This window comes from Aquarana catesbeiana, linkage group LG01 (genome assembly GCF_042186555.1).
Source record: "Aquarana catesbeiana isolate 2022-GZ linkage group LG01, ASM4218655v1, whole genome shotgun sequence".
Lineage (NCBI taxonomy): Eukaryota > Metazoa > Chordata > Amphibia > Anura > Ranidae > Aquarana > Aquarana catesbeiana.
Window position 1 is genome coordinate 311858573 of NC_133324.1, and position 27855 is coordinate 311886427.

General features: G+C 42.2%; 1 protein-coding gene across 3 annotated transcripts in view; it reads right to left on the minus strand.

Annotated features, from left to right (window-relative positions):
* Positions 1-27855, minus strand: part of MYO18B (myosin XVIIIB) — an 885307-nt gene that overhangs the window by 605145 nt on the left and 252307 nt on the right. For all 3 annotated transcript variants that reach the window (XM_073629436.1, XM_073629428.1, XM_073629423.1), the window contains 2 exons: positions 10028-10198; positions 3315-3405 (listed from right to left, as the gene is read on the minus strand). In XM_073629436.1, coding sequence (XP_073485537.1) covers positions 3315-3405; positions 10028-10198 — 262 coding nt within the window. The remainder of the gene's footprint in view (positions 1-3314; positions 3406-10027; positions 10199-27855) is intronic.

Genomic DNA, 27855 nt, shown 5'->3' on the forward strand with positions numbered 1-27855 from the left:
TGACGTCATAACACCGTGGCCAATCAGACGGCCTGAGAATGCAAACCTGGAAGGAAGACTGGGTGAAGATGCACCTTCAACAATGACATTACACTACTGGAGAGCTTCATTCTACGGTATGTATTTCATAATGTGCTAGTATGCGATGTATACTAGCACATTATGTCATTGTCTTAGAGGGTTAAAAAAAAATGGTTTACTACCACTTTATGAAAATTCAGAGGCACACAGTGGGGAGGGGAAGGGGAAAATAATTAAAGAGCCGCACAATTTTTCACAATGCGCCAGTGGCAGAAGCAGATGGGACAAAAACATGTGAAGCTAGAGTTTTGTCTTACAATATAGTACATAATATTAAACAACAATTGTTGAATGTATAGGATGCTTATAGGCAAATATTACATTGTTTTAAAAACATGAGAAGAAATGCTAAAACTGGGGAATACTGATGTAGAACAGTGATCCCTATTTATTTAAACTGAATTTAACAAAGTGTATTCACACAAAGCAAACAGTAGTAAAATATATTTTTATAGTATAGCTTTTTATGTTGTAACAAGTGGAAAGTGCACATAAAAACCCGTAGAATAGCAACAAAGACATGTTAAGGGGGCAAACAAAAAGAACTGTCCTAGTGATAATAATAGACTGCAATATATAATATATATATATATATATATATATATATATATATATATATATATATGTGTAATTTATTGATCAAGACCCGTGATGGTATTAAAGCCCAACTCCAGGAAAATGAAAAAATCCACCCTTGCAGTGCCAACTCCCTGCACTACAAGGGTTAAATGCTTGTTATGTCTAAGAGAGCGATGTAGAGACTCTATCACTTACCTGACTCTCCAGCTCTGGCTCTCCTCCACTGTCTGAAAGCTCTGGTCTGTAGGTGGTGCTTCTGCTTCATCACATACAATATAGGGACAATAACCTGAGGTGGCTGAAACCAGTTTCAGCGATCACAGGTCAATTAGTTTCAGTATAAATCACACAAATAGGAAACATAAAGGGAATACAAAGACACTGAATTTCAAAAGAGACAACTTCCCTAAACTACAAACCTTGCTAAAAGGCATAAATTGGGATAAAATATTAGGAACAAAGAATACGGAGGAGAGATAGGTTTGCTTTAAGAGCATATTAAATAAGGGCATTAGCCAATGTATCCCATTGGGTAATAAATTTAAAAGAGCGAACAAAAATCCTGGATGGCTTAACTCCAACGTAAAAATGCATATAAAAGCAAAGGAGAAGGCCTTCAAAAAATACGAGGTTGAGGGATCATCCTCAGCATTCAGACTTTATAAAGAATGCAACAAGAAATGTAAGGGTGCAATTAGGACGGCTAAGATAGAACATGAAAGACACATAGCGGAGGAGAGCAAAAAAAATCCCAAGAAATTCTTTAAGTATGTAAACAGTAAAAAAGGGAGGACAGACCATATTGAGGATGAGGAAGGACATCTGGTTACAAAGGATGGGGAGATGGCGAAGGTATTGAATTTATTCTTCTCCTCAGTCTTCACGAGTCAATCGGGGGGCTTCAGTAACCAAAACTGCAGTTTATCCTCATGACACAACACAGGAAGCACCTCCATGGTTAACAGAGGACAGAATTAAAATTAGACTTGAGAAACTTAACATTAATAAATCACCGGGACCAGATGGCTTGCATCCGAGGGTACTTAGGGAACTCAGTCAAGTGATTGCCAGATCGTTGTTCCTAAGTTTTACAGATAGTCTACTGACTGGAATGGTACCAGCTGATTGGAGAAAAGCCAATGTAGCACCAATATTTAAAAAGGGCCCAAAATACATCCCTGGGAATTACAGACCAGTTAGCCTAACATCAATAGTATGTAAACTCTTGGAGGGGATGATAAGGGACTATATACAAGATTTTAGTAATAAGAACGGTATCATTAGCAGTAATCAGCATGGATTCATGAAGAATCGTTCTTGCCAAACCAATCTATTAACCTTCTATGAGGAGGTGAGTTGCCATCTAGATAAAGGAAGGCCCGTAGACGTGGTGTATCTGGATTTTGCAAAAGCATTTGACATAGTTCCCCATAAACGTTTACTGTACAAAATAAGGTCCGTTGGCATAGACCATAGGGGGAGTACATGGATTGAAAACTGGCTACAAGGGCGAGTTCAGAGGGTGGTGATAAATGGGGAGTACTCAGAATGGTCAGGGGTGGGTAGTGGGGTTCCCCAGGGTTCTGTGCTGGGACCAATCCTATTTAATTTGTTCATAAACGACCTGGAGGATGGGATAAACAGTTCAATCTCTGTATTTGCAGACGATACTAAGCTAAGCAGGGCAATAACTTCTCCGCAGGATGTGGAAACCTTGCAAAAAGACCTGAACAAATTAATGGGGTGGGCGACTACATGGCAAATGAGGTTCAATGTAGAAAAATGTAAAATAATGCATTTGGGTGGCAAAAATATGAATGCAATCCATACACTGGGGGTAGAACCTCTGGGGGAATCTAGGATGGAAAAGGACCTGGGGGTCCTAGTAGATGATAGGCTCAGCAATGGCATGCAATGCCAAGCTGCTGCTAACAAAACAAACAGAATATTGGCATGCATTAAAAGGGGGATCAACGCAAGAGATAAAACGATAATTCTCCCACTCTACAAGGCTCTGGTCCGGCCGCACCTGGAGTATGCTGTCCAGTTCTGGGCACCAGTCCTCAGGAAGGATGTACTGGAAATGGAGCGAGTACAAAGAAGGGCAACAAAGCTAATAAAGGGTCTGGAGGATATTAGTTATGAGGAAAGGTTGCGAGCACTGAACTTATTCTCTCTGGAGAAGAGACGCTTGAGAGGGGATATGATTTCAATTTACAAATACTGTACTGGTAACCCCACAATAGGGATAAAACTTTTTCGCAGAAGAGAGTTTAATAAGACTCGTGGCCACTCATTACAATTAGAAGAAAAGAGGTTTAACCTTAAACTACGTAGAGGGTTCTTTACTGTAAGAGCGGCAAGGATGTGGAATTCCCTTCCACAGGCGGTGGGCTCAGTGGGAAGCATTGATAGTTTCAAGAAACTGTTAGATAATCACCTGAATGACCGCAACATACAGGGATATACAATGTAATACTGACACATAATCACACACATAGGTTGGACTTGATGGACTTGTGTCTTTTTTCAACCTCACCTACTATGTAACTATGTAACTATGTACCGTTTCTAGCATACTAGGTCCTTCAATAACCTTTAATCATATCTGTTAAAAAAAAAATGAAAAAACATTTCACATGTCTTTTACATACCTATTAATGAGGGAAACAATGGCAGCAAAAAGTTCTTCATAAAGTCCTGCAGCCATCCCTTCAACACACTCCACTCCATTCATTTTGAGTCCTGTGAAGAAAAAAAAAGTTGGGAAACAAAACAGTTACAGCTTTTATACTAGTGATTAAAACAATCACTGGTTCCATATTTTATATTAAACAAAACAATTGAGGTATAAATGTAACATTAAATGAGCCAAATTACTCTATCAGCAATTTACATTTTTAGTCATCACTTAATATTTCCAATATGTGGTTGACACATGTTTGGTGAAGAAATGAAATGCATGTTATGTAGAGTAGCACAAGATAAATACACAGCTGCACAATGAGGTTGATTTACTAAAGGTAAATAAAAGTGTGCAATTTGTAAGTGCAGTTGCTCCAGGGCTTAGTAAATGAGGTAAAGCTCTGCTGATTTCCATCCAATCCACGGGCAAGCAAAAATGCAGTTTTTTTTATTTTCCTTCCATGTGATCGGGTATTCTTTGTAAAGCGAAGCTTTAGCTCATTTACTAAGCCCTAGAGCAAATACACTAGCAGAGTGCAACTCTAAAATGCACACTCCATTTGCCTTTAGTAAATCAACCCCACTAGCTTGGCCCAATGGCATTAAAATTAAAATCTGGGGCACAATTGGAAATGTATTTTTTTTTTTTTGGATAGACTCCCAAAAAATAAAATATATTTATTTATTACAAGTGTTTATGCAACGCTTTACATTATTATACATTTACTTGAGGTCCCTGCCCTCAAGGAGCTTACAATCTAAGGTAACTCACATTCATACTAGGGCCAATTTAGACAGAAGCCAATTAACCTACCCGCTTGTCTTTGGAGTGTGGGAGGAAATCCACACAGGCACAGCAACATGCAAACTCCAGGCAGGTTGTGCCATGGTTGGGATTCAAACTGGCAACCCTAGTGCTGCCAGGCAGAAGCACTAAGCACTTAGCCATGGCACTGCCTGATGCTCTATGTACTGAATCTTGTAGCACGCTATACTGTAATGTGATGCTAAAGTGTCCATGTCATATAACACTTTTTATGTCAGTATTTAATATAAATACTAAACTGTTACTAAGTAAAGTCACTGCCAAAAATGTAGACTATAATTTTATCATTGGCAGCTCAAGGTTTTTGAAGTGTGCCCTTAAGGTCGTAATAAAACCAAAAATAAATTGGTAAACATGTACCTATTTGTTCATATTTCAGGACTTTGTGGCTATGGATTAGTTCACAATTTCTGTAATCATCCCATATGCCGTTTTCAATCTTTGCCTTTAATGATGAACTACCCTGTACAATATAATCATCATTACAGGGTAAGTTATTATTATATTACAGGTGTCCTTTCGCTGCTATTTTCTATCTTCACAATCTCAGCGGTATTTATAGGACTTTGAGGCTCTTTTGGTACATCTACAAATTATTTTATATATAATTTATCCTTTTTCCTCAGTTTTTCTGACATTATCAAGTTGCTGAGTGCCACCATAGTGAAACCCATCCGTATAAGCCTCAACGTCATCTAATCTTTTATCAAATATCTAAAGGGGTGTAAGGTTTGTGATATGGAGATATATATATATATATGTACATCTTACATTTTTGGTATGCCCAGTATATTAATTGCAGATATATCCTATCAGCAATTTCTTTTGCTACCTTATTCATTAATCATTCTCTTTTCCATTTATCCTTGACAGTTCACTGTCTATTTGTATATGCTGACTTGGCTCCCACACTCACCCGGGAGGTTGCCCTTAGGGCTTATAGACGCCCTGGTGTCTTGGTCTGGTGCAGTTTTGGTAAGCTCCCTGTTTTCACTCTAAATGGGAATATTTATGTTTGGGGAAGCACATTATACTCTATAGTACTGTATTTGATCGCTGGATTTCGAACCTGTCCATCTCTATGGCAGATTGGGGTTGGCCCCCATACTCATGTTCTAATCCATGCTATCTGTATTATTTAAATGTTTGTTATTTGTCCTTGAAGCTTGATTATATACTGTCTATTTTTTGTAGAGATATCTACATATATTATCTTCTGAAGCATACTCCTGAAGAAGTGGTTACAACGCGAAACATGTCGAGGCGAGGTTGAACTGACATGGGACGAGATCCATGGTCCATCGGTGGATGGATACACCTCCAATTGTCTAGTTCCTCTTCAGAGATCTAATACTATGTATTGTATATTTTCTCCTCATAGGACTTCTTTAAAAATGATGTTTATGTCATAATAAATTTATACTTTTGTAATACTTGTGTATGTGAGTCTTTGCCATACCATAGCTGCCTCCAAATGTCTGCCTCAATTTTCTAGTAGATAGGACGATGGTAGATTATGTTTATGTCTTCAATTTAGTAGCCATATTAAAGTTTTGCTTTTATTAATTTATGAAAAAACCTTTATTCTAAAAGAAAAAAAATTGTTGCTGTAACTGCTTAAAAAGTGTTAACTGGAGTTCGCTTCAATTTGTTAGTCAAGTCCATTTAGGCCTGATTCACACCTATGCCTTTTTTAGTGCGTTTTCAGTTTTGCAGAAACAAACTGCAGTCCATTTAACATGGTTTCCTATGGATGTAGTTCACATCTGTGCATTTTATGGAAAGGATCAGGGACTTTTTTCTGGTTTTTGGTTCCATAGACTTCAATGGATCAAAACTGTGTATTGAAAAACGCAAAATGCACCTGGAATATGCAAACTGCAACATGCATAGGTGTGAATCAGGCCTTAAAGCGGAAGTAAACCCATCCATAAAACAGTTTCATTTCCGGCACGTGCCAGAAATGTAACACTCCCATTGGTTGTGCTCTGAACCAAACTGTCAAATCATCCAATGGCTGGTTCCATAACTGATCACATGTGCAGCATCATGGCAGATGTAGATTAAACAGAGGCAAAGATGGCAGCTTTCTTGGCTGAAAATGATAGGAGGGTTTACTTACACTTTAAACCTGCTGGTACACCTAAGGCTGGATTCACACCCATGCATTTTTAGTGCTTTTTGTATTTTGCAGATTTGCACTACAGTCCATTTAACATGGTTTCCTATGGAACACGTTATGTAGTGCAAACCTGCACTAAAAATGCATAGGTGTGAATCCAGCCTTAAGCCTCGTACACACGATAGGATTGTTGGCAGACAAAGCACCAGACTTTTGTCCGAAGGGCGTGTGCCGTGAACGGTACACAATTGTCGGCCAACAAACACAAACATAGCGACATACTATGTGGAATTTCAGTTCTTGAGCGCCACCCTTTGGGCACTGCTAATGTCGTGTTTTGTGAGCACTGATTCCAAGCATGCATGTTTGTACTTTGGACTTTTGTGTGACGGACTTGTGTACACACAATACGAAAATCTGACAACAGACCGTTGTCTACCAAAAATTTACTAGCCTGCCATCCAACATTTGTTGGCGGAAAGTTGGCCAACAATTGTCTGATGGAGCGTACTAACGGTCGGATTTTAGGCCAACAGTCTGTCATCAGACAATTCCCTGCCGAAAATCCGAACGTGTGTAGGAGGCTTTACTCTACTATCTCCACAGACTGACAATGCTTCTGTCCAAAAGGTGTCTCTGTTGCTCCTCCACCCAGAGTGGAAACATCCTAAAAAGGAAATGTTATTGTCTGGACCATCAGGTAAATATAAGGGAAAAAAAACGCCAAAAAAAATTAAAACAAGACAGCAACCACATTTCAGGATAAGTAAGCTGCAATATATTACATTTTTGTTCCATTTTACGGAATCATTCATCATCAATCACTATAGCATTGGGAGCCAATGGGACCACTGCAAAGGAGCACATACCCACTTTAAACTGTGAATAATAACAAAATGCTGAAGTTAATGAAAGGCACCACCTGCTGTGTAGTGGGTCCTATGTCAGCAGTCTATGATATACAAAACTGCAGTCAATTCTGAGCAACTTTCAGTTGTTCATGACCAAAGGCATTACGCATAGTTGTTAAAAAAAACATATACTGCTTGTAGAGGAGTTTATAGTTGGTTAGCCCTGGTTCCTTGACACTGAATGTATATTCCAAATGTGCCCTGATAATGTATTGTTATGTGCTATGGTATTGCATTTTTCACACAATACATATTTTTTTTCAGCAAAGGCCTTCAGTAGATGTGGGTATCAAAGCTGAGAATAAGGGTTAGAAGAAGGCTACTAGAGATAGCTGGAGCCTGAGGAAGCCTTCAGCAGTCGGACAAATAGGTGATGATTAAAGATAAGATCTGTGTTCAGGCAGAGTTATTGGTAACCCTGGTCAGTGACCATGTGAGAGTCCAGTGTGGATGTATTTACATACAAGCATCAGCGAGGGACCTGCGGTAGACGAAAGGTAAGCCTGATGAAATTTTTCTTATCTGTTTAGAATGTTGACACAGGCTTTGTAAAATAGTAAAACCCTGTAGCATGGTTTCTATTAATTTCCAACAAGAAAAAAAAAAAATATATTGCTGAATGTATTGCAGGACACACTTAACTAATATTGGCACCAGTAAACCATGCACGAGACAGAGGCACCAAATACAGTCCAGACAGGTTTGTCCTGCACTTATTCAACAAGCCAGCAAACAAGTGCATTTTCAATTCAAGGGGGCTTTGTACAGCAAGTTTATAGACTAAAACAAGTGCTTATCTGAGCCGCTAATTAACTTATGTCAGTTCCTGACTAACAGGGTGCCCTCTAAAAAGCAGGCACCTTTTTTAGTGTTTTGTCAGCAGAAAGATAGAGAAAAAGGACAGCTGAGAGTAATAATGAGGGCTTACCACCAGAAAAGATGTATACCTAGGAATGGAGGCTATATCACACCCACTGCTCTACAAAGCCTCTGACCAGGAGCCAGAAGTGAACTTTTTTAAAATTCTGAGAAAACAAAAAGTTTGTTTTCTTCACATCAGCCACAAACTCTGGAGTCCCTTACCACATGTATGCAAGAAACACAGGTAACACATACAGTGCCTTGAAAAAGCATTCATACCCCTTGAAAGTTTCCACATTTTGTCCATGTTACAACCAAAAACGTAAATGTATTTTATTGGGATTTTATGTGATAAACTAACACAAAGTAGCACATAATTGTGAAGTGGAAGGAAAATGATAAATGGTTTTCCAAAGTTTTTACAAATAAATCTGAAAAGTGAGGCATGCATTTGTATTCAGTCCCCTTTACTCTGACACCCCTAACTAAAATCTAGTGGAACCAATTGCCTTCAGAAGTCACCTAATTAGTAAATAGAGTCCCCCTGTGTGTAATTTAATCTCAGTATAAATACAGCTGTTCTGTGAAGCCCTCTGAGGTTTGTTAGAGAACTTTAGTGAACAAAAACCATCATAAAGGCCAAGGAACACACCAGACAGGTCAGAGATAAAGCAGCGGAGAAAACAGGGTTACGTTATAAAAAAAAAATCCCAAGCTTTGGACATCTCACGGAGCACTGTTCAATTCATCATCCAAAAATGGAAAAGTATGGCACAACTGCAAACCTACCAAGACATGGCTGTCCACCTAAACTGACAAGCTGGTAAAGAAGAGCATTAGTGCCTGACCTCACGAATGCACTTCTGGAAGAATGGTCAAACATTCCCATAAACACACTTTTAAACCTCGTGGACAGCCTTCCCAGAAGAGTTGTAGCTGTTATAGCTGCAAAGGGTGGGCCAACTCAATATTAAACCCTATGGACCAAGACTGGGATGCCAATAAAGTTAATGTGCATGTAAAGGCAGGTGTCCCAATACTTTTGACAATATAGTGCATATATATTTTCTCTTTTTTTAGACATGTGATAGTACTCATGTTTTCCAAAGACTTTGTAAGCCCTTCTCTCAGCCAAAATCCATTGTGTCATACAGAAGAGAAGCAGCAGAATACATAATACAATCAAGCCAAATGTTCTTTATTAGATGCCAGTTTGTATGCTCACACATTTGAAATCCTGGCAGAGGACTGTCTGTACACCTGGGCTAGTTGCTAGGAAACAGCTCGCCTTAAATAAGCTTTCAAACTATTCTGGGTTCTCTGCTTGGCAGATATGGGAACAAGAAGAATAATGGCCATGCAAATATCAGAGGTCCCAGGCCAAACAGACCCATGCAAATAAATTATCTCTTAATTTGGGAATATGGAAAAAAAAAAAGTAAGTGCTGAGTTGCTTGGATATTGAAAACCAGGCATTATCACATTATAATTTCCATTTATTGCTCTGATGTACTGTGAGAAAAAGTATTTTGGTCGGATAGGTTTATTTATGGGAACTAATTACGTTCTTCAAAACTGTATGCGTTACAAATAATTATTATGCTATGCAATTTTTTATGTTATTTTTGTAAATATTATTATACATTTATGATGCAGCTGAAACAACTTATATATTATTTGTGAAACATGCAGTTTGCTGACATGCCTAAGGCATCATGTAGCTGGTATAGGCATAGCTCAGAATAATTGTGCTTTAAAAGTGTTGTCATATCAGATGAGTGTGCATGTATATGGGACAGGCAAGCATTCCCAACTTCTGTTATCACAGCAGTAATGTTAGGGATGAAAGTTCATCATGGATGGATATTTTTTTACCTAGTGAATGGGAGAGATAATTGAATGCTATGTGTCAAAATAATATACAGGATGTATATATTTAATTCAAAACAAAGATCCCCATACCTGTTTTAGCTTCATCTTCTTGGTTGCTGCCTCTGGCTCCAAGTGTGACCTGTTCAATTATCTGCTTGAGGTGATGTTTAAAGACAGCTGTAGATAGTTCCTCACAGTCACAACCTAGAACGTTAGCGGCATTGTTTGCCCAATCAAATTTCATGAATTGCTTTCTTCCAACTAAAAAAAAAAAAAAAACACGCATCTTGTTAATCACCAATATGTTTTAACAACAGCATTGAAAGAAATACATTAAATAGCACACACATTTACAACCCTTTACACCTGTTTGTTAAAAAAAGGTTTACTCTACACAGAAAACTACATAGCAGGCCAATGATGATGTGTAGTAATTGGCAGCTAAACAATGATAAAGATACCAAGTTGTGAAGTAAATTCCAAAAACACAGCTGCTGTCTGATGACTGGTAATGTGCCACACACTGAACGTATTTGAAAACCCAACTCCGTGCAAAATGTTTAAAGTATGTATGAACCCTTACCTAGTAAAACAACCTATTCAGTTTAACCACTTACAGACCGCCGCACGCCTGATATATGTCCTAAATTTGAAGAGGCATATCTTTGTTATGGCAGAAGGTAGCTGCTATAACCCTTGTATCCTCTTCTTCAGCGGGCAGTCCGGTTTCTGATAATAGTGGTCTCTGCGACAGATTCGCCGCAAGATCTCTTTTATTGGTGGCGGGAGAGGGCCACCCCATCCGCCGCTCTGCCACTTACCAGAGCCGTCGGTAGCGGCAAAAGCGATCGGATCTTTCTCCTTCCTTGGTATGGAGACAAGTGGGGGGAAGATGGCCCCCACCCGTCTACATACCATTGCAGGGAGGAAGCGACGTCAAAATGTCACTTCCGCCCACAGCTCTTAAAGGGCCATTTCTTTTTTCTTTTTTCAAATGACAACTTTTTTTTTCTTTTATTATTGCATTTTAGTCTAGATATCATATTTAAGAGGTTCTGTCATGCTTTTTTTCTATTACAAGGGGGTTGGCGGGGGGGTTCAGCAGCAGGTACTTTTTAAATAACACAAATTGCGTCAAATTCATAAAGATTGGAAAAAGGAAAACCTATGTGTTGCTCATAGTAAGCAATCACATCCTTGATCCTCTTGAGAATTGAACCGGATTTCAGTTTTGCCTTCTTCCAGTTTCTATGAACATTGCCCAGTGAGATTGGTGGCGCACTGTAATAGCCTCTTACTGGGCAGGTGTAAAGGGGCACCATCTTGTGGAAGGTAGCACACTCACTGATTTTTTTTTTATGCAGCATACTAGGCAAAAAAAGTGGTACTGTGCAAAGTCCATACATACAGAACGCACCTCCCAACTTTCGAGCTTGAGAATGAGGGGCATGACAGGGAGGCAGTGATCTGTGGCGCGCGTAGCAAAAAAGTGGGTATGGCCAAACATGATAGTGGGAGGGTCTTAAGGGACACAGTTAAATAAAACCTGGGCTTCCTTGTACGTATAAAATATGCTGAGGCTGCATAATTGTCGTTGTGTTAGCCTATTAGGCCCTGACTGTTCACATGTAGTTATTTGGGATCATGGGCAGAATTGCCGTGATTCTGCCCTCAATTCCAAATCACACTGTAATGTTGGCAAAATGCAGCACATATGTTTGTGTTCCATTCATTTTTAGTGGCACAAAAACACGGTGTGGTTTTGGATGCTTGTTGTGTGATAAATTGCTCAACAGTCACAGCAAAAAGACACCACATTGTGGTGCCAGTAAAAATAAATGGAACACAAACACATGGGCTGCATTTTGCCAGCATTGCAGTATGATTTGGAATTGGGCGCGGTATTCTGCCCACGATCCCAATACGCTACATGTGCCTAACAGGCTAACACAACAGCAATTAGGGAAGACTCAGTCCAGCGCCTCAATCACCAACTTTGCCAGCAGTTGCCACAATCTCAGATACTTCGTAGAATGACAGGAATAAATTATGCAGCACTGCATTTCTAAGCTAGCCTGACTAAGGAGGACACAAGGAAAAGAGGGACACACCTAGTGACCCAGGATGGACTGGGTGGGTCAATGGACAGCAGCAGCCAGCAGCAGCCAGCAACACTTCAAAACATAATCCACATCCATGTCCACATGGCAGGCTGGTGGCTAATAGCACCCTTGTGGGTCCAGCTCCTCATCCAAGCGGCAATGAAAGGTGAGAAGTGGCACTGCAAGGAGGTAGATCCAATGGAAATAGAGAGGATTGGTGGGCGGGTAGACGCCAGCCGCTCCCACTCTGCTCAGTGCTGCCTCCTGTCCTGGTGGCTGTGGCTGGACAAGTCAAGGAGACATGATCTCATATAAAGGGGCCTGGAGGAACAGAGGTGCGGAGGCAGAGCAGCGAGAGCCAAGGCCCTCTTTAAAATTAATGGACCCTGGGCAAACATTTTCAAAATGAGTTTACAGCAGCAAATCTGGCAGCGATTGTGATTGGTTGTCAGAGGTTCCAGCACACATTACGGCTCACTGATTATTTGCTAGCGATTACAGCAAATCATTTCTGCTTGCTGATTGGTTGCCAGAGGTTACAGCACATGCTACGACTCACTGATTAGTTGCTAGAGGTTACAGCTCATCATTTCTGCTTTCTGAGTGGTTGCTAGAGGTTACTACACATCATTACTGCTCACTGATTGGTTGCTAGAGGTTACTGTACATTATTACTGCTCACTGATTGGTAGCTATAGATTACTGCTTATCATTACCGCTCACCGATTGGTTGCTAGAGATTACAGCAGTGTGACAAAGTTCTGTTTAGCATGCCGGGAGAGTAGTGGGCATGACCAGATTGCGTATAAGAATGGCCTAAACCCCCCATTCACATTGGAGCAACTTGTTGACCTGTCAAATCACATGACAAGTCGCACCCTATTGCTGGCAATGGCCATATTCAAATGCTGCAACAATCTAAAAAGTAGTTCCTGCACTACTTTTGGTGATTTCAGGTGCGACTTGCATAGACAGCTGTACATGAAGCCACACTGATGTCTTCCAAGCCACATCTGAAATTTTAATTGTGCAATTTCTTTTTTTTTTTTTTTTTTTTTTTATTTCTTTTTTTTTTGCTACTTCAGCTTTTGTCGTTTTGAGGTACTTTAATCAACTTTTCCGTTCATTTGTTTCCCTCACGATTACATCATAGTAGCGCTTTTCTTTATCTTTTTTCCTTTGTTTTTTTTTTTTTTTTTTTTTCTTTCTTTTTCTCTTTCCCTTCCTCCCTTTTTCCTTTTTTTTTTTTTCCCTCTTCCCCCCTTCCCTGCAGTCTTCCCTTTCCCCTTTCTATATACCTGTCAGTGGTCTATATCGTCAGTTAACGCCTTCCTTTTCCAGACCCACTTTACCGCGTATCCCTCCCGCCCCACCCCACCCCCCCCCCAACCCCATCTACCCCCAACTACCAGTCGCTTTTCTGGGCCTCTCGGTTACTCCTCTGTCTTCTGGTTTGGTTATCCTCTAGTTTTCCTCCTCTTCCCTGATGCCTACTTTCTTCTGCTCCCTACGCTCCCATAACTTCAGCATATCTCAACGTTTGTTTAAATTTCTCCCATTCTTGCCATTTTTCCTCGTAAGCGTCCAAACCCTCCCCTTCACTGTACCTCAGGTACTCTAAGTTTTGAATCTCATTAACTTTATTACACCAACTCCTCATTGTGGGTCTCGTGGGTTTCTTCCAGTGTCGGGGAATAAGACTTTTGGCTGCGTTTAACATTAGGCGGCAATAAACTTTTCAAGTATTGTTTATTCGGGATATTTATCCCGTGGAACAAACAGCTCCATGGGTCGTCTAGTATCCTTAGATTAGTTATTTCTCCTATTATTTGCCTAATTTCTTCCCAGTACCTTCCAACTTCCGGGCATTGCCACCATACATGGGCAGTTGTCCCAATCTCTTTACACCCTCGCCAGCAGTATTGTGATTTTTCTTTTTGGATTTTATGCGCTTTGTCGGGGGTAATGTGCCATCTCATCAAGCATTTATAATTCATCTCCCTCATGTTGCTGTTTACTGTGGTAGTGTGTACTCTGCTCAAAATTCGACTCATCTCTTCCTTCTTCAGACTAGTTCCTAGTTCATTTTCCCACTTAGTAATATGCGATGGAGTGTCTGGGCCAGACCTATCTATGAGTATACTGTAGATTTTTGAGATCACCCTCTTTTTTCCCTTGTCCTCACATATTTTTTCTAAGGGGAGCAAATTTGCTTCCAATCTTATTGGCTGGGGCAAGTACTCTATAAAGTGTTTTAATTGGTTATAATGCCATTCGTCGATCGTTCTCCACTCCCTTTTGCTCTTTAATTCGAGATACGTGCAGAAGTTACCTTGGTCCATGATATCTTTCAACTGTGCATTTTCTTTTGTTATCCATTTTCCAAATAAGACTTCTATTCCCGGTGTAAAATATTCTGTGTTTGTTAAAGGTATGAGTGGTGAGTTGAATTCCCATTTTTCCTGTCTGTGAATGTGGTCCCAAATTTTTAGTGCATGTCTAGTGATATTATTTGTGCCTTTATCTAGTTTTCTAAATTGTGGGGGGATCCAGATTATTTTACCTAAATTGACTGTGCTTATTGTGCCCTCCATCTTCACCCATCTCTTTTCTCTGTTTTCCCTAGCCCATTCTACCACCCGTAACAATATCACCGCATTGTAATAATTTCTAATATCCGGTGCTCCCCAACCCCCTCTTACTCTATCTTTAGTTAACTGTGCCATGCTTATTCTTACTTTTTTCCTTTTCCAAATAAAGTTTGTGAAAAGCTTTTGAATTGTTTTAAAAAAGGCATCCGGGAGTGGGATCGGTAACATCTGCATTTTATATATGATTTTAGGGAGATGAATCATTTTGATGATATTTATTCTGCCCCCCCACGAGATATTTCCTGTTGTTATTCTATTTAATTCAATTCTGATCTCATCTAGTAGTGAGAGGAAGTTTGTTTGGTATAAATTTTCGTTGGTTTTAGACAGCTTAACCCCTAAATAGTTTATTTCTTTTTTACCCCAAACGAATGGGAAACTCTTTTGGAGTAAGAGTTCCTCCTTCCCTGGGATGTTAAACGTGAGGGTTTCGGATTTCGCTGGGTTTAACTTAAAGTTCGAGATCTCCCCATACTCTTTTAATGTTTTCATGATGTTTGGGAGAGATACCTTTGGGCTGGATACATAGAACAGAATATCATCCGCGTACGCGGCTAGCTTGTGAGTTTCCTCCCCCACTTTTACCCCCCCTATGTCAGGATTCTGTCTTATCCTCGCCAGTAGTGGTTCCAATGCCAACACGAAAAGCAAGGGGGATAGTGGGCACCCCTGTCTTGTTCCGTTGAACATTTCGAATGGGTCCGACACTATCCCATTTACCCTGACCCTCGCTGTAGGTCTAGGGTATAAGGCTTTTATGCGTTTTGTCATTTTCTCGCCTAATCCGATTTCTTCCCATGTAGCTTGCATGAGGCCCCAGTCTACCCTGTCGAATGCTTTCTCGGCATCTATCGACAGGAGTAGACTTGGGGCCCCCTTCTCTTTCATCTCTTGTATTGTTAACAGCGTCCTGATGCCATTATCTTTCCCTTCCCTCCCTGTGATAAAGCCTACTTGGTCTGGATGTATTATTTTTTGCATAACTTTTTTCAGCCTATCCGCGAGGATTTTAGCATAAATTTTGGTATCCAAGTTAAGGAGGGAGATCGGTCTGTAACTTGAGCAGAGCGTTCCGTCCTTCCCTTCCTTAGGGATAACAGTAATGGTGGCTTCTAATGCTTCTTGACGTATTTCCTCTGAATCCCCTATTCTGTTCATGAGGTAGCACATTTTTGGGATCAGGATGTCTTCGAACTTTCTGTAGTAGAGAATTGTCAGACCATCCGGCCCCGGGCTTTTCCCTATCGGGGTATCTCTTATGGATTTTGTTATTTCTTCTTCTGTGATGGGTGTTTCTAGCTGGCAGATTTGTTCTTCTGTGATTTTCTTTAGGCCGCTCTCTCTTAAATAAGTTTTTATTTTAGCCCTCTTCTGATTGATCTCATTTTTGGTTCCTATATCATATAGGCTCGCATAATAATCTTTAAAAGTCTTGGCGACTTCCACTGATTTGTATGCGAGTTCCCCGTGACCTGTTTGTATTTTATCTATATAATTTGCTGATTTTTTTTTTGCTACAACCTGCGCTAGATGTTTCCCCGGTTTATTCCCATATAGATACCTTTCTTTCTTTACTCTGTTATACGTCATTCTCGTTTCGTGCTCTATGAGTTCTCTCATCTCTTCCCTTTTTCTGCTGAGTTTTAGCAAAGTTTCGTTGTCATTCTTGTTCTTGTGCAGCTGTTCTAATGTGTTAATTTCTTCCCTCAGGGCCCTGCTCTTCTCTCTAGTGGACCTTCTTTTCTCTACCTCTTCTTTTATCATAATACCTCTTATGTAGGCCTTATGTGCCTCCCACACCGTCATTTTAGATACCCCTTCTGTGTTGTTTTCTTTGAAATAGGCCTCTAATTCTTTTTTCATTCGTTCTTCTATTGATTTATCGTGTAAGAGTTCCTCCTTTAATCTCCAACTTTTGTTTCTTATATTTGCCTCTCCTATCTTTAGGTGTAACATTACCGGGGCATGGTCAGAGAACGTTGCTATACCAATGTTTGTATGGGTGGCCACCTCTAGCCACCTATGCTCAATTAAAAAAAAATCAAGTCTGGAGTATGACGAGTGGACATGGGAGTGGAACGTGAAGTCTCTTGTTTTAGGGTGTTGTGACCTCCATACGTCTACCAATTGATATTGGTGCAGTTTCTGTTTTAGCTTATTCCTCCATTTCATTCCAGTCCCCTGTGCACTCGACGTACTATCCTCCTTTGGTTCAGGACAAAAGTTAAAGTCGCCTCCTATTATGAGCCCCCCCTTCTTAAATTCCACTAGGTCGGCTAGCCTCCTCAGAAGGTAGCCGATGGAATTTTTATTTGGGCCATAAATGTTTGCCAGGGTGCACTCTACTCCATTTAATTTTCCTTTTAAGAACAGGTATCGCCCGTCTGGGTCCGCTCGGCTCTCATCTAGCTCAAATTTTACACCTCTGGCAAACCCTATGGCAACTCCTTTTGCCCGTCCAAGTGGGGAATCGCCGTAATACCATGTGGGGAAATCTTTTGAGGTTATCTTATTCTTATTTGTTATTGCGAAGTGGGTTTCCTGAAGTAGGACCACGTCCGCTGCCAGGGACCTCAGCTCGCACGCAATATTCGCTCTTTTCCTGGGAGCGTTTATACCATGTACATTGTAGGATATAATCTTAAGAACCTCTATTGTTATGTTTGGACACACCACCTTCTGGAACCGAGGGCCACAACCTTACTCTTTCCTAATCTTACTGGTAGATTTCCTATCCCTCCCTCCTCCCTACACCCCACCGTCACCTCCCTCGCACCCCCCCTCCCCCCCCAGACCCACCCCCCCCACCCCCCGGGTCCCCCCTTCACCCCCACCCGCCCCTCCCGCCATCTCCCCTCTATTAGGGCAATCTGGTCTCCCCGAGACCTGCGCAACCATGAGCCCCTCCTCCCCGCCTGGCCCATTGGTTAAGCCCCTTGAGGTGAAGCTCGGGTTAGGCGTCCCCAGATCCGGTGCTCCCCCCTTGTTTGGGGGGTGGCCTGTGTCCGCCCCCTCTCCCGCCCCCCCCGCCCCCTCCCCTCCAGCGCCCCCCCATGTGACCGCACTTTAATTATCTGTTGCCTTACAGGTGTAAGACCCATTGTCTCAGTTTATCTCAGTTTTACTTTAAGCACAGGCAGCCAGGCCTGCTGTTCATTAGTAGGGTCCCGGTTTCCTTTTTTTTCCCACCATCCTGGAACTTCAACTAGAGGGATCCCCAAACGGTCACAAAATTTCTGAGTTTCTTCGGGAAATCTCAAAGTTGCCGAGCGGCCCTCCTTAAACCCGTTTAAACAAGCTGGGAAGCCCCAAGAGTACTTAGCCCCGTGCACTGATAGCTGGGCCAGCAGCGGTTTCAGCAATCTTCTCCTGGTCAGCGTCTCGGCCGCCAGGTCCGCAAAGATTTGTAGATTCGTCTCTCCATATCGTGCCGTTTGATTCTTTTTTTTTATGTACGTCTTCACTAGTTCTTTGTCCTGGAAGTTGTGGAATCTTGCTATCACATCTCTTGGAACGTCCCCCTTGATCTCTGGGGGCTTACGAATCCTATGCACTCTGTCAAATTTTATTTTACCGTTTGTATTAGGTGAAGTGATCATTCCCCCAAAGATTGTGTCCATTTTTGCTTGAAGATCCTCTTGTTCTCCCTGAGCCTCAGGTAGTCCTCTTATTCGCAGATTCTTTCTTCTGCTCCTGTTCTCCTGGTCTTCCAGTCTATACAGGATATTTCTCTGTGTTTTTATGACCTCTCCTATCTGTTTTCTGACATCTTCCAGCTCTATTCCATGTTGATCTACCCTTGTTTCTACCTCTTCCACCCTTTTTAATGTTTGGTTCATATCTTCTCGTAGGGAGTCGATTTTTCCGTTTATAGCGGTTTCTAGCCTAGCGAACATCTCCGCCATTTCGCTTTTGGTTGGTAGTTGTTTTTCTCGGGGGTCTTCTGTTTCTGTGTCCTGAGTCTCGTCATTTGCTGCATGGATCTCTATTTCTGCTATTTGTCTTCTAGTACCCATCTTTGGCATGCTCTCCAGAGCTTTACTCTTGGCTCCTGTTTGTTTGCCTGGACTTTCTTTATTAGTATCCGGTACCATATATTTCCTGATAGTTCCCGGACTTGCGCTTGTTCTGGGTGGATTAGCTGACATTCCTTTTGCTGATTTACCTTTCATTCCCAACTTTTTGTTCCTTGATATTACTAAAGGAGTTGGTGCTGCCAGATGTATTTATGGGGGTAAGTTTACGCGGTTAGAGTTTAAAGGGTTTTACTCTTTTCGTTGCGGTTATGAACCGGGTGCCTTCAGTTTCCCCACGCCTCTTTAGTTCCTTATATCCTTGTATCCCGCGAGTGTTTTCCCTTTCCCCTTTTCTCTTTCTTCTTCTCCTTCCTCTTCCCTTCTTTCCCCCTCCTTCCCTGGGTATTCCGGTATACTGATAATATGTTCACACGGTGCAGATAAGCATCAGGGAAGAACTCCAGGCCACGTTGTACAAGAGTTCAAAGAAGCAGTTATATAGTCCGTTTGCGTGTGACTGCGTTAGACAAGGAAGGGCCTCGTATTTAAATAAAAAAAAAAAAAAAAAAAAAAGGAAAAAAAAAAAGGTCCCGGTTACTCCTCCACGCCTGACTCCCGGGGTGTTCCTGTTATTTAAGGAATACTCCCTATATTAATTCTATTTTCGTTTGCTTACAGTTGCTTACAGTGGCTCTTACCGACGAAAAGTCTGGTACATCATTGCATCATTATAAGCGACCTTCAGTCATTATTCAACATTGTTCAAACAGTCTTATTCTAGCGTTTTCAGGCAGCACTAGTCTGGCATTCATTGATTTGACCTTGTCTAATCAGGCATCATTGCACAGGTAGCATAACAGAACTTTGTGTATGGATTTTCCGCTTTTCTGCTTACCCTGGTAGTTGCTCTCGGTGGCTCCCTTCTCCCCCTTTTTTATTTTACCTTAGTCTTTCAATATCTTCCGTCCTCTTTATTCTCTTTATATCTTCCTTGCTCCAGTCGCCTGCTGGGTCTTTCTGTGTCTGGAGCTCCTCCTATCTCTTATGACAACCACAGACGAACTGTCGCCGGCTGTCTCTCTGCTCCTTAGAGGGGCCAGGAAACTCCACTTCTTACTGTGCAAACTATGAGATGTTTTGGATAATGGTTGCTGACTGACGCCAGAGCTCCAGGGCTCCCGCCCCTCCCCTAACCACGATCTCCGCTCCCGCCCCCCGGTCCTCTCGTCTCAGGCTACGTGAATCTATTCCGGTTCTATACCAGTCCTGTACCGGGACCAGCAGGGGAACCGAGTCTCGGGTGGCGCGGATGATGCGGGCGGTGTGGGGGGTGCTGTCTTAAGCCAAACAAATTGCCAAACAAATTGCGGGTTACCCGCCTCTAGAGACCACTACAGGCTGCTACGGCTGGAGTACTCACACTGCCGACGCTCACACTGGAGCCCGTCGCTGTCGTCCCTGCATTCCTCCTGCACACGATAAGCGTCAACAAGCGAGGGAACCACTGACACCGCTTGACAGCACCGCCAAGCTGATCCCGTGCTGATCCGTAGGGGGAGCGCCTGTGGGTGAGTGAAGGGACGGGGGGGGAGACGCCTAGACTCGCATCGCTGGGAGAGCTGCGACCGACCTCACCGGCCTAGCCTCGGTATCCGACCAACGCCCACATCCGGCTCCTCCCTCAGCCAATTGTGCAATTTCTGATGAAGTTGCACGATTTCAAAGCTGCAGTCAATGTGAACAGGGACTCAAAGGGGATGATTAAACAGAAACACCCCTTTACCACCTACCTCTAAATGAATATAGCAGCTGCATCATTGACTACACATTGCCGTGACATTGATGCTTGACTTCACGGTGCCGCAACCCGACATGTCAAGTTTCAAAGGGGGCTTCCCCGTTAAACTTTCCCATTGATGTCACAAGTGCCGCAGCCACAAGCCAGTGCACAGATAATCAGAGACTGCGGATGGATTACAGGAGATAATCAGAGACTGCGGATAGATTACAGTAGATAATCAGTGACTGCGCATAGATTACAGGAGATAACCAGAGACTGCAGATAGATTACAAGAGATAATCAGTGACTGCGGATAGATTGCAGGAGATAACCAGTGACTGCAGATAGATTACAGGAGATAACCAGAAGCTGCGGATAGATTACAGGAGATAACCTGAGACTGCGGATAGATTACAGAAGATAACCAGAGACTGCAGACAGATTACAGGAGATAACCAGAGACTGTGGATGCAACATACTACATGGGATGATCAAGTAGCCATTTTTTAAATGTTACCTTTCAGCAATGTACAGCTATACAGAGGGGTAAACAACAGGGAGGGTTTAGCATAACAGTGAGACAGCGTATATGGGAAACACCTAGCCAGCTAGCCAGGCTCACCTCCTGCTCTCAGCAGTCCAGGGGCAGGGCTCTCAGTGACCAGGGGTGGGGCTCTCAGCGACTGGGGTGGGGCTCTCAGCGGCTGGGGCGGGGCTCTCAGTGGCCCAGGGGCAGGGATCTCAGCGGTCTGGGGAGGCAAATTTGTTTTCTCTGCTCTGAGCCTCCGAGGACATACAGGCTGCATAGGGCAGGGCAGGCTCTGAGCATCAGTGGAGCTCTCGGTCCCTGCTGACAGAGCCTACTCAGCCTAAGCTGAGCCCAATAGCGCGGGCCAGTGTACCCCGGTGGTCGGGCGGTGTAATAGCATGCCAGGCTCAGGCAGCAAACACACAAGACAGCGTGTGTGTGAGTCAGTGCAGAGTGCGGCGATGGTGGCACTAGTTAGAGCACACTTAGCTACTTCTTCTGAAATCTGCAATGACGCTCTGGGGGGGGGTTCAACCCCCAACGGCCCCCCACTCCCCATATCTACATCCCTGATGTATACATTCATTACAAATACTTTTTTTTTTATAAGTGATTACCTGTTCTCAGCTGTGTAAGGGGCTTGGAAAGGTGGGAATAGAGACTTCAGAGGGGGTGTGTCAGCAAGGGGAGATAAACAGCAATACGCTGATCTTCCCAGCAAAGAGCTGTGCAGGGGGGGTTATCAGCACAAGTCTGACCATTGGAAGAAAGACAGGCTGAGCTCCCAGCACAACCAGAAAACTGAACATGTTGGAAAGGAAAGCAGGGGACTTGCAGGATCACCAGGTATTTCAAACAATGGAAGCAATGAATAAAGAACAGGATACTTTCTACATAAGTACATGGTACAACAGACACATATCAGGAATATGAAATGTTGAGATAACATACGCTTTAAATAAATAATAAGAGCACATCATTACTGTAAAATAACAAAGGTAATTTTAAGATTCAATACTCACCTTCAACCCCCACCCACTACCACCCCCATAGTACCTTTTCTTTACCAAAAGATGTCTTTATTCTTCCAGCTTGAATGACACCCACCATCCCCAACCTGTAAGACTAAGGGTTCTACTTTGAACAAATGCATTTGTGCCCTAAGGAGGTGTCACCACAGCACCCTTCGCTCACATTGTAATTATGCAGACAGCGGCAATGATGTCATCACATTAGTCCCTCTTTCTGCATCATCAAGTATTGTCCATAGTTAGGAAAAGAGAGATAGAAGACCAAGTGAATAAGGTGACTAATCTAAACACTTCAGAAAATGTTGATTATTAAAAAGCATACAGGGGTAAAGAGAGGCAATTTGGGGTAGTAGGCTACACCAGGAGTTGGGTTCTAAAAACGATACAGTTTATGTAAGAAAAGTATTCCAAGTAGTAAATTTCTTGTTAACCATAGCAACCAATCAGCTTTCAACTGGTATTTCTATAGTGAAGAACTGAAAATGAATCAAGGGTCTTAATTGGATAGCATGTACAACAATACAAAAACTCCAGAGTAACTAGGCAGAAATCAGTTCTCATTAATCTGTCCAGTGTCCACCCCAAAATGTTGAAAGCTAAATTATGAAGGTTACAGCACATCATTAATCCTAGAATCCTATTCCTCCTCTTAAATCAAAAAATCTCACAAATGTGGGCGCTAGGTATCAGTTTTCCTCCAGTGTCTAAAAAAGATAAAATCAACTTAACCTTAAAACTGTTACATGTAATATTCCACCAATATATTAAATGCCCATTTGACAGTCCAATACAAATGTCCTAATCCACCGATGTGAATTATGGTGGATCCAAAGACTCCAAATCATGCTCCAATCATGCAATTAACTGTGTTGTAAAATGTGTCATCCGTGATTCCACACCACACTCTTAGCACACTGACACTCACCAGACACTTTGGCCCAATGTTGTGTGGGTCTGCTTGCGCTTTAATGTGAAGACTCAAACTCCATATCTCTGCTCTCCTCCTTGTGGTCTAAGCTCTAATTGATCTCTCTTTGGTCTAATCTGCATGATTGTGATACTCGTTTCTCATCCCCGTTAAGGACTGTATGGATTATGAGAGTTATCAGAGGTTCTAATCCTTTTCTGCTCTTCTTAAAACATTTTTTGTTTTTTGGCTGAAGATATATTTTCAACATTTTTTAATTAGTATTTTTTTCTGTAAAGCTTGCTAATATAAAAAATAGACAAAATAAACAGTAAATATCATATAACTGTTGAATAGTCAATGTTCTCTGTCTCTGTCCTTGGTGCTGAAATCCCAAACTCAGTCTATTTTCAGTACAAAATCTAATTCTCATTCTTAGCTCAGGTCACAGCAATTTTCAGTTTAACTGGTACGGTATGCATAGAGCTGTCCATCTATATATATATATGATCTGTATATATGATTTGATATATATGTTTACCTTGAGAAATGCAGTGCATCGGTGTTTAGCCTGGGCAGAGTAAGCTAACCTGGCACTGAGGATGTTTCTGTCTGGTCTATGTCAATATGAACCTAAGCCCTGCTAATCAGCACTGGACCACATAGCAGAAAAATGTGTTAAATTTACACTCATTAATTAACAGCCTTAAGAAATCACTGGCTTGTCACCAACAAAGAGGCTTCACACTACCACCCCAGTTGGTAAAAAAAGGAAGGTAATTAAGGGAAATTACTATGTGACTTGGGAACTCAAAGCTAAACTGCTAGTCTATTACAATGAATGGAAGACAATTTAGGTGAGAGGTTAATGAGTAAATGATTAATATCCTAAAGGGAATACGATGACTGCAACGCAGCATTCACTTTTAAGAAAAACACAGCAATAAAGGCAAAGAAATGTGTGCATTGCTAAACAAATTAAGCAACGCGGCATAGAAAATGACCACTTCAAACATAGATTGAAACATTTCACGGGACATTGCTTACTCAAAAACCATAGGCTGAAATATTCAGTAGAATATCTAATGTGTAGCAACATGTGCTTATCAAAGTTGAAACTACATTTCTCTTTTTAGTTGACTTTTTATGTGGTCACTATGCAGATATTCGTATTTAAAACATCCAAATGTAAAAGAAAACAACATAATAACTACCAGATTTTCTTCTGGCTAATTCCACTACTAGGTAGAACATTTGTGAGTGGATATTCATCCTCTTGCCCCCCCCCCCCCCCCCCCCTCCAAAAAAAAAGTGCACTTGGCTTTTTATCCAACTGACATTATATCATCAGTCTATTTTAATTTTCCTAACACTTCTAACAGAGCTTCTGACAGAGCCATGAATATATGGAAAAAAAAAACACACAGGGTCATTTAAAAACCAAAACAACCTCCTTTGGCTCCTAATAATTAGCTATTATGCCTCTATTATTCTGCATCCTGCCAGGTTGGAGACTGTGTGGTTAGTGGGAGCTGTAGTTCCACTTTGCCATTTTCTGATAATCAGTATCACCCATGGTTACACCAACATTTGGCCATTCATGGCAGACTCTTTGCAACATTGTACAAAAAGAAAGCAAATCTTTCACACTAGAGACTAGTAGCCTCAACACTGTAGCGCAGACATACACAATTTAGAAAAAGTTCTTACTTGTTAACTTCATGTTGTCATTGCATCATCAGCAAAAGTCAGCAAATACCTTCTCTAATTAGTGAACTTTCATATGTCATGAAGTTCCTTTATTAGTGACAGCATCCTTTTAGTGCTACTGGCATCCCTATTTTTGGTATTAATACAGATGTCAATGCTAACACAAATAGTAAATTATATATTATATGGGAACATTCTTTCTTCCTCCTGTCTGGTGATCCTCTTTCAGGCCTTGTCTAAATGAATCAAGCCTTGTTACCATGACAACATGATGCCTTAGTACCATTGTTTATCTTGTCACTCAGGAGAGAGCAGCTTATCTCTGATAATGGTGCATAGCAGGGGAAATATGTGATTCAGACAAGAGGTCTTCACAGACATGTTCGCTAACCATCCCCTTGTCTATTTGATGCTGAAAGCCTGTAAGACATTCTGCAATATTAAAGGCTGTGGAGAAATCAATTGGAAATATAATACAAGGGCACTGACTCATATAGATCAGAAAATGTCCTTTTTTTGGCTTGCTATCTCTATTCTTCTGGTAAATGATGGCTTTAATGAAAAAGACAGATTCTGAGAGAGCTGTATATATCAGGGCAGCTCGATATCTTGGAAAGTCATGAAGGAGATGAACTTGTTCCGTTCAGGCATGCAGCTTCAGAATGTGTTTTAGGGGTCACAATTCAAACTGATAGATAGATGACTTAATGCTAAAAAGGAAAAACGCAAACCTCTATTAAAAACTGCAAAGCTAGTATTTCCTAATTACAGTATGTATGTGAATATCTAAATGTGTTATACTATATATAAGCATGGAATATTGATTGTTATTAAAAAAAAGCATTTATCACAAAGTCCGAATTTGCACAGAGTCCATATATACTGTATATCAGGGAAGTAGATATGGGGGGGGGGGGTTAAACATCAGTGCAGATTGCAGAAGAAGTAGCTATGTGTGCTCTAACTAGTGGCGCTGGTCGCGCCGCCATCGCCGCACTCGGCACTGACTCACACACACACTGTGTTGTGTGTGTGCTGCCTGAGCCTGGCATTCTATTACACCGCCCAACCACCGGGGCACACTGGCCCAAGCTATTGGGCTTGGCTTAGGCTGAGGGAGGCTCTGTCAGCAGGGAGGGGCAGGGCCGAGAGCACCACTGAGCCTGCCCTGCCCTGCCCCATGCAGCCTGTATGTCCTCGGAGGCTCAGAGCAGAGAAACCAAGTGGAAGTGCCTCCCCTGGACCTCTGGGAACTGAAGGCCCCAGCAGCTAAGAGCCCTGCCCCTGGTCGAAGAGAGCCACACCCCCAGTCGCTGAAAGCTCCGCCCCGGTCACTGAGAGCCCTGGTCACTGAGAGCCCCGCCCCCCGGCCGCTGAGAGCCCCGCCACCGGACCAATGAGAGCAGGAGGTGAGCCCGGCTGGCCAGGTAGGTGTTTCCGCCCATATACACTGCCTCACTGTTATGCTAAACCCTCCCTGTTGTTTACCCCCCTGTATAGCTGTGCATTGCTGAAAGGTAACATTTTAAAAATGGCTACTTGATCATCTCGTGTAGTATGTTGTATCTGCAGTCTCTGGTTATCTCCTGTAATCTATCCACAGTCACTGGTTATCTCCTGTAATCTATCCAAAGTCTCTGGTTATCTCGAGTAATCTAGCCGCAGTCTCTGGTTATCTCCTGTAATCTATCAGCAGTCACTGGTTATCTCCTGTAATCTATCCGCAGTCTCTGGTTATCTCCTGTAATCTATCCGCAGTCTCTGGTTATCTCCTGTAATCTATTCGCAGTCACTGGTTATCTCCCGTAATCTATCCGCAGTCTCTGGTTATCTCCTGTAATCTATCTGCAGTCTCCGGTTATCGCCTGTAATCTATCTGCAGTCACTGGTTATCTTCTGTAATCTATCCGAAGTCTCTGGTTATCTAAAGAGGACCCTGGCTCTCGCTGCTCCACCTCTGCACCTCAGTGCCTCCAGGCTCCTTTATATGAGATCATGTTTTCTTGACTTGTCCAGCCGCAGCCACCAGGACAGGAGACAGGACTGAGCAGAGTGGGAGCGGCCGGCGCCTATCTGCCCACCAATCCTCTCTCTCTATTTGCATTGGTTCCACCTCCTTGCAGTGCCACTTCTCACCTTTGACTGCCCCTTGGATGAGGAGCTGGACCCTCAAGGGTGCTGTTAGCCACCAGCTTACCATGTGGACATGGATGTGGATGATGTTCTGAAGTGCTGCTGGCTGCTGCTGTCCATTGACCCACACAGTCCATCCTGGGTCACTAGGTGTATCCCTCTTTCCTGTGTCCTCCTCAGTCAGGCTAGCTTAGAACTGAAGTGCTGCATAATTTATTCCTGTCATTCTACTAGGTATCTGAGATTGTGGCAACTGCTGGCAAAGTTGGTGATTGAGGCGCTGGACTGAGTCTTCCATAATTGCTGTTGTGTTAGCCTGTTAGGCACATGTAGGGTATTGTGATCGTGGGCAGAATACCACGCCCGATTCCAAATCACACTGCAATGCTGGCAAAACACAGCGCATGTGTTTGTGCTCCATTCATTTTTACTGGCACCACAATGTAGTGTCTTTTTGCTGTGATTGTTGAGCGATTTATCACACAACAAGCATCCATAACCACACCGTGTTTTGGTGCCACTAAAAATGAATGAAACACAAACACATATGCTGTGTTTTGCCAACATCGCAGTGTGATTTGGAATTGCGGGCAGAATCACGGCAATTCTGCCCATGATCCCTAATCACTACATGTGAACAGTCAGGGCCTAATAAGCTAACACAACCGCAATTATGGAAGACTCAGCCTCAGCATATTTTATAGGTACAAGGAAGCCCAGGTTTTGTTTAACCATGTCCCTTAAGACCCTCCCACTATCATGTTTGGCCATACCCACTTTTTTGCTACGCACGCCGCAGATCACTGCCTCCCTGTCATGCCCCTCATTCTCAAGCTCGAAAGTTGGGAGATGCGCTCTGTATGTATGGACTTTACACAGTACCACTTCTTTTGCCTAGTATGCTGTGTAAAAAAAAAAAAAATCAATGAGTGTGCTGCCTTCCACAAGATGGTGCCCTCTTTACACCTGCCCAGTAAGATTGACTATTACAGTGCACCACCAATCTCACTGGGCAATGTTCATAAAAACTGGAAGAAGGCAAAACTGAAATCCGGTTCA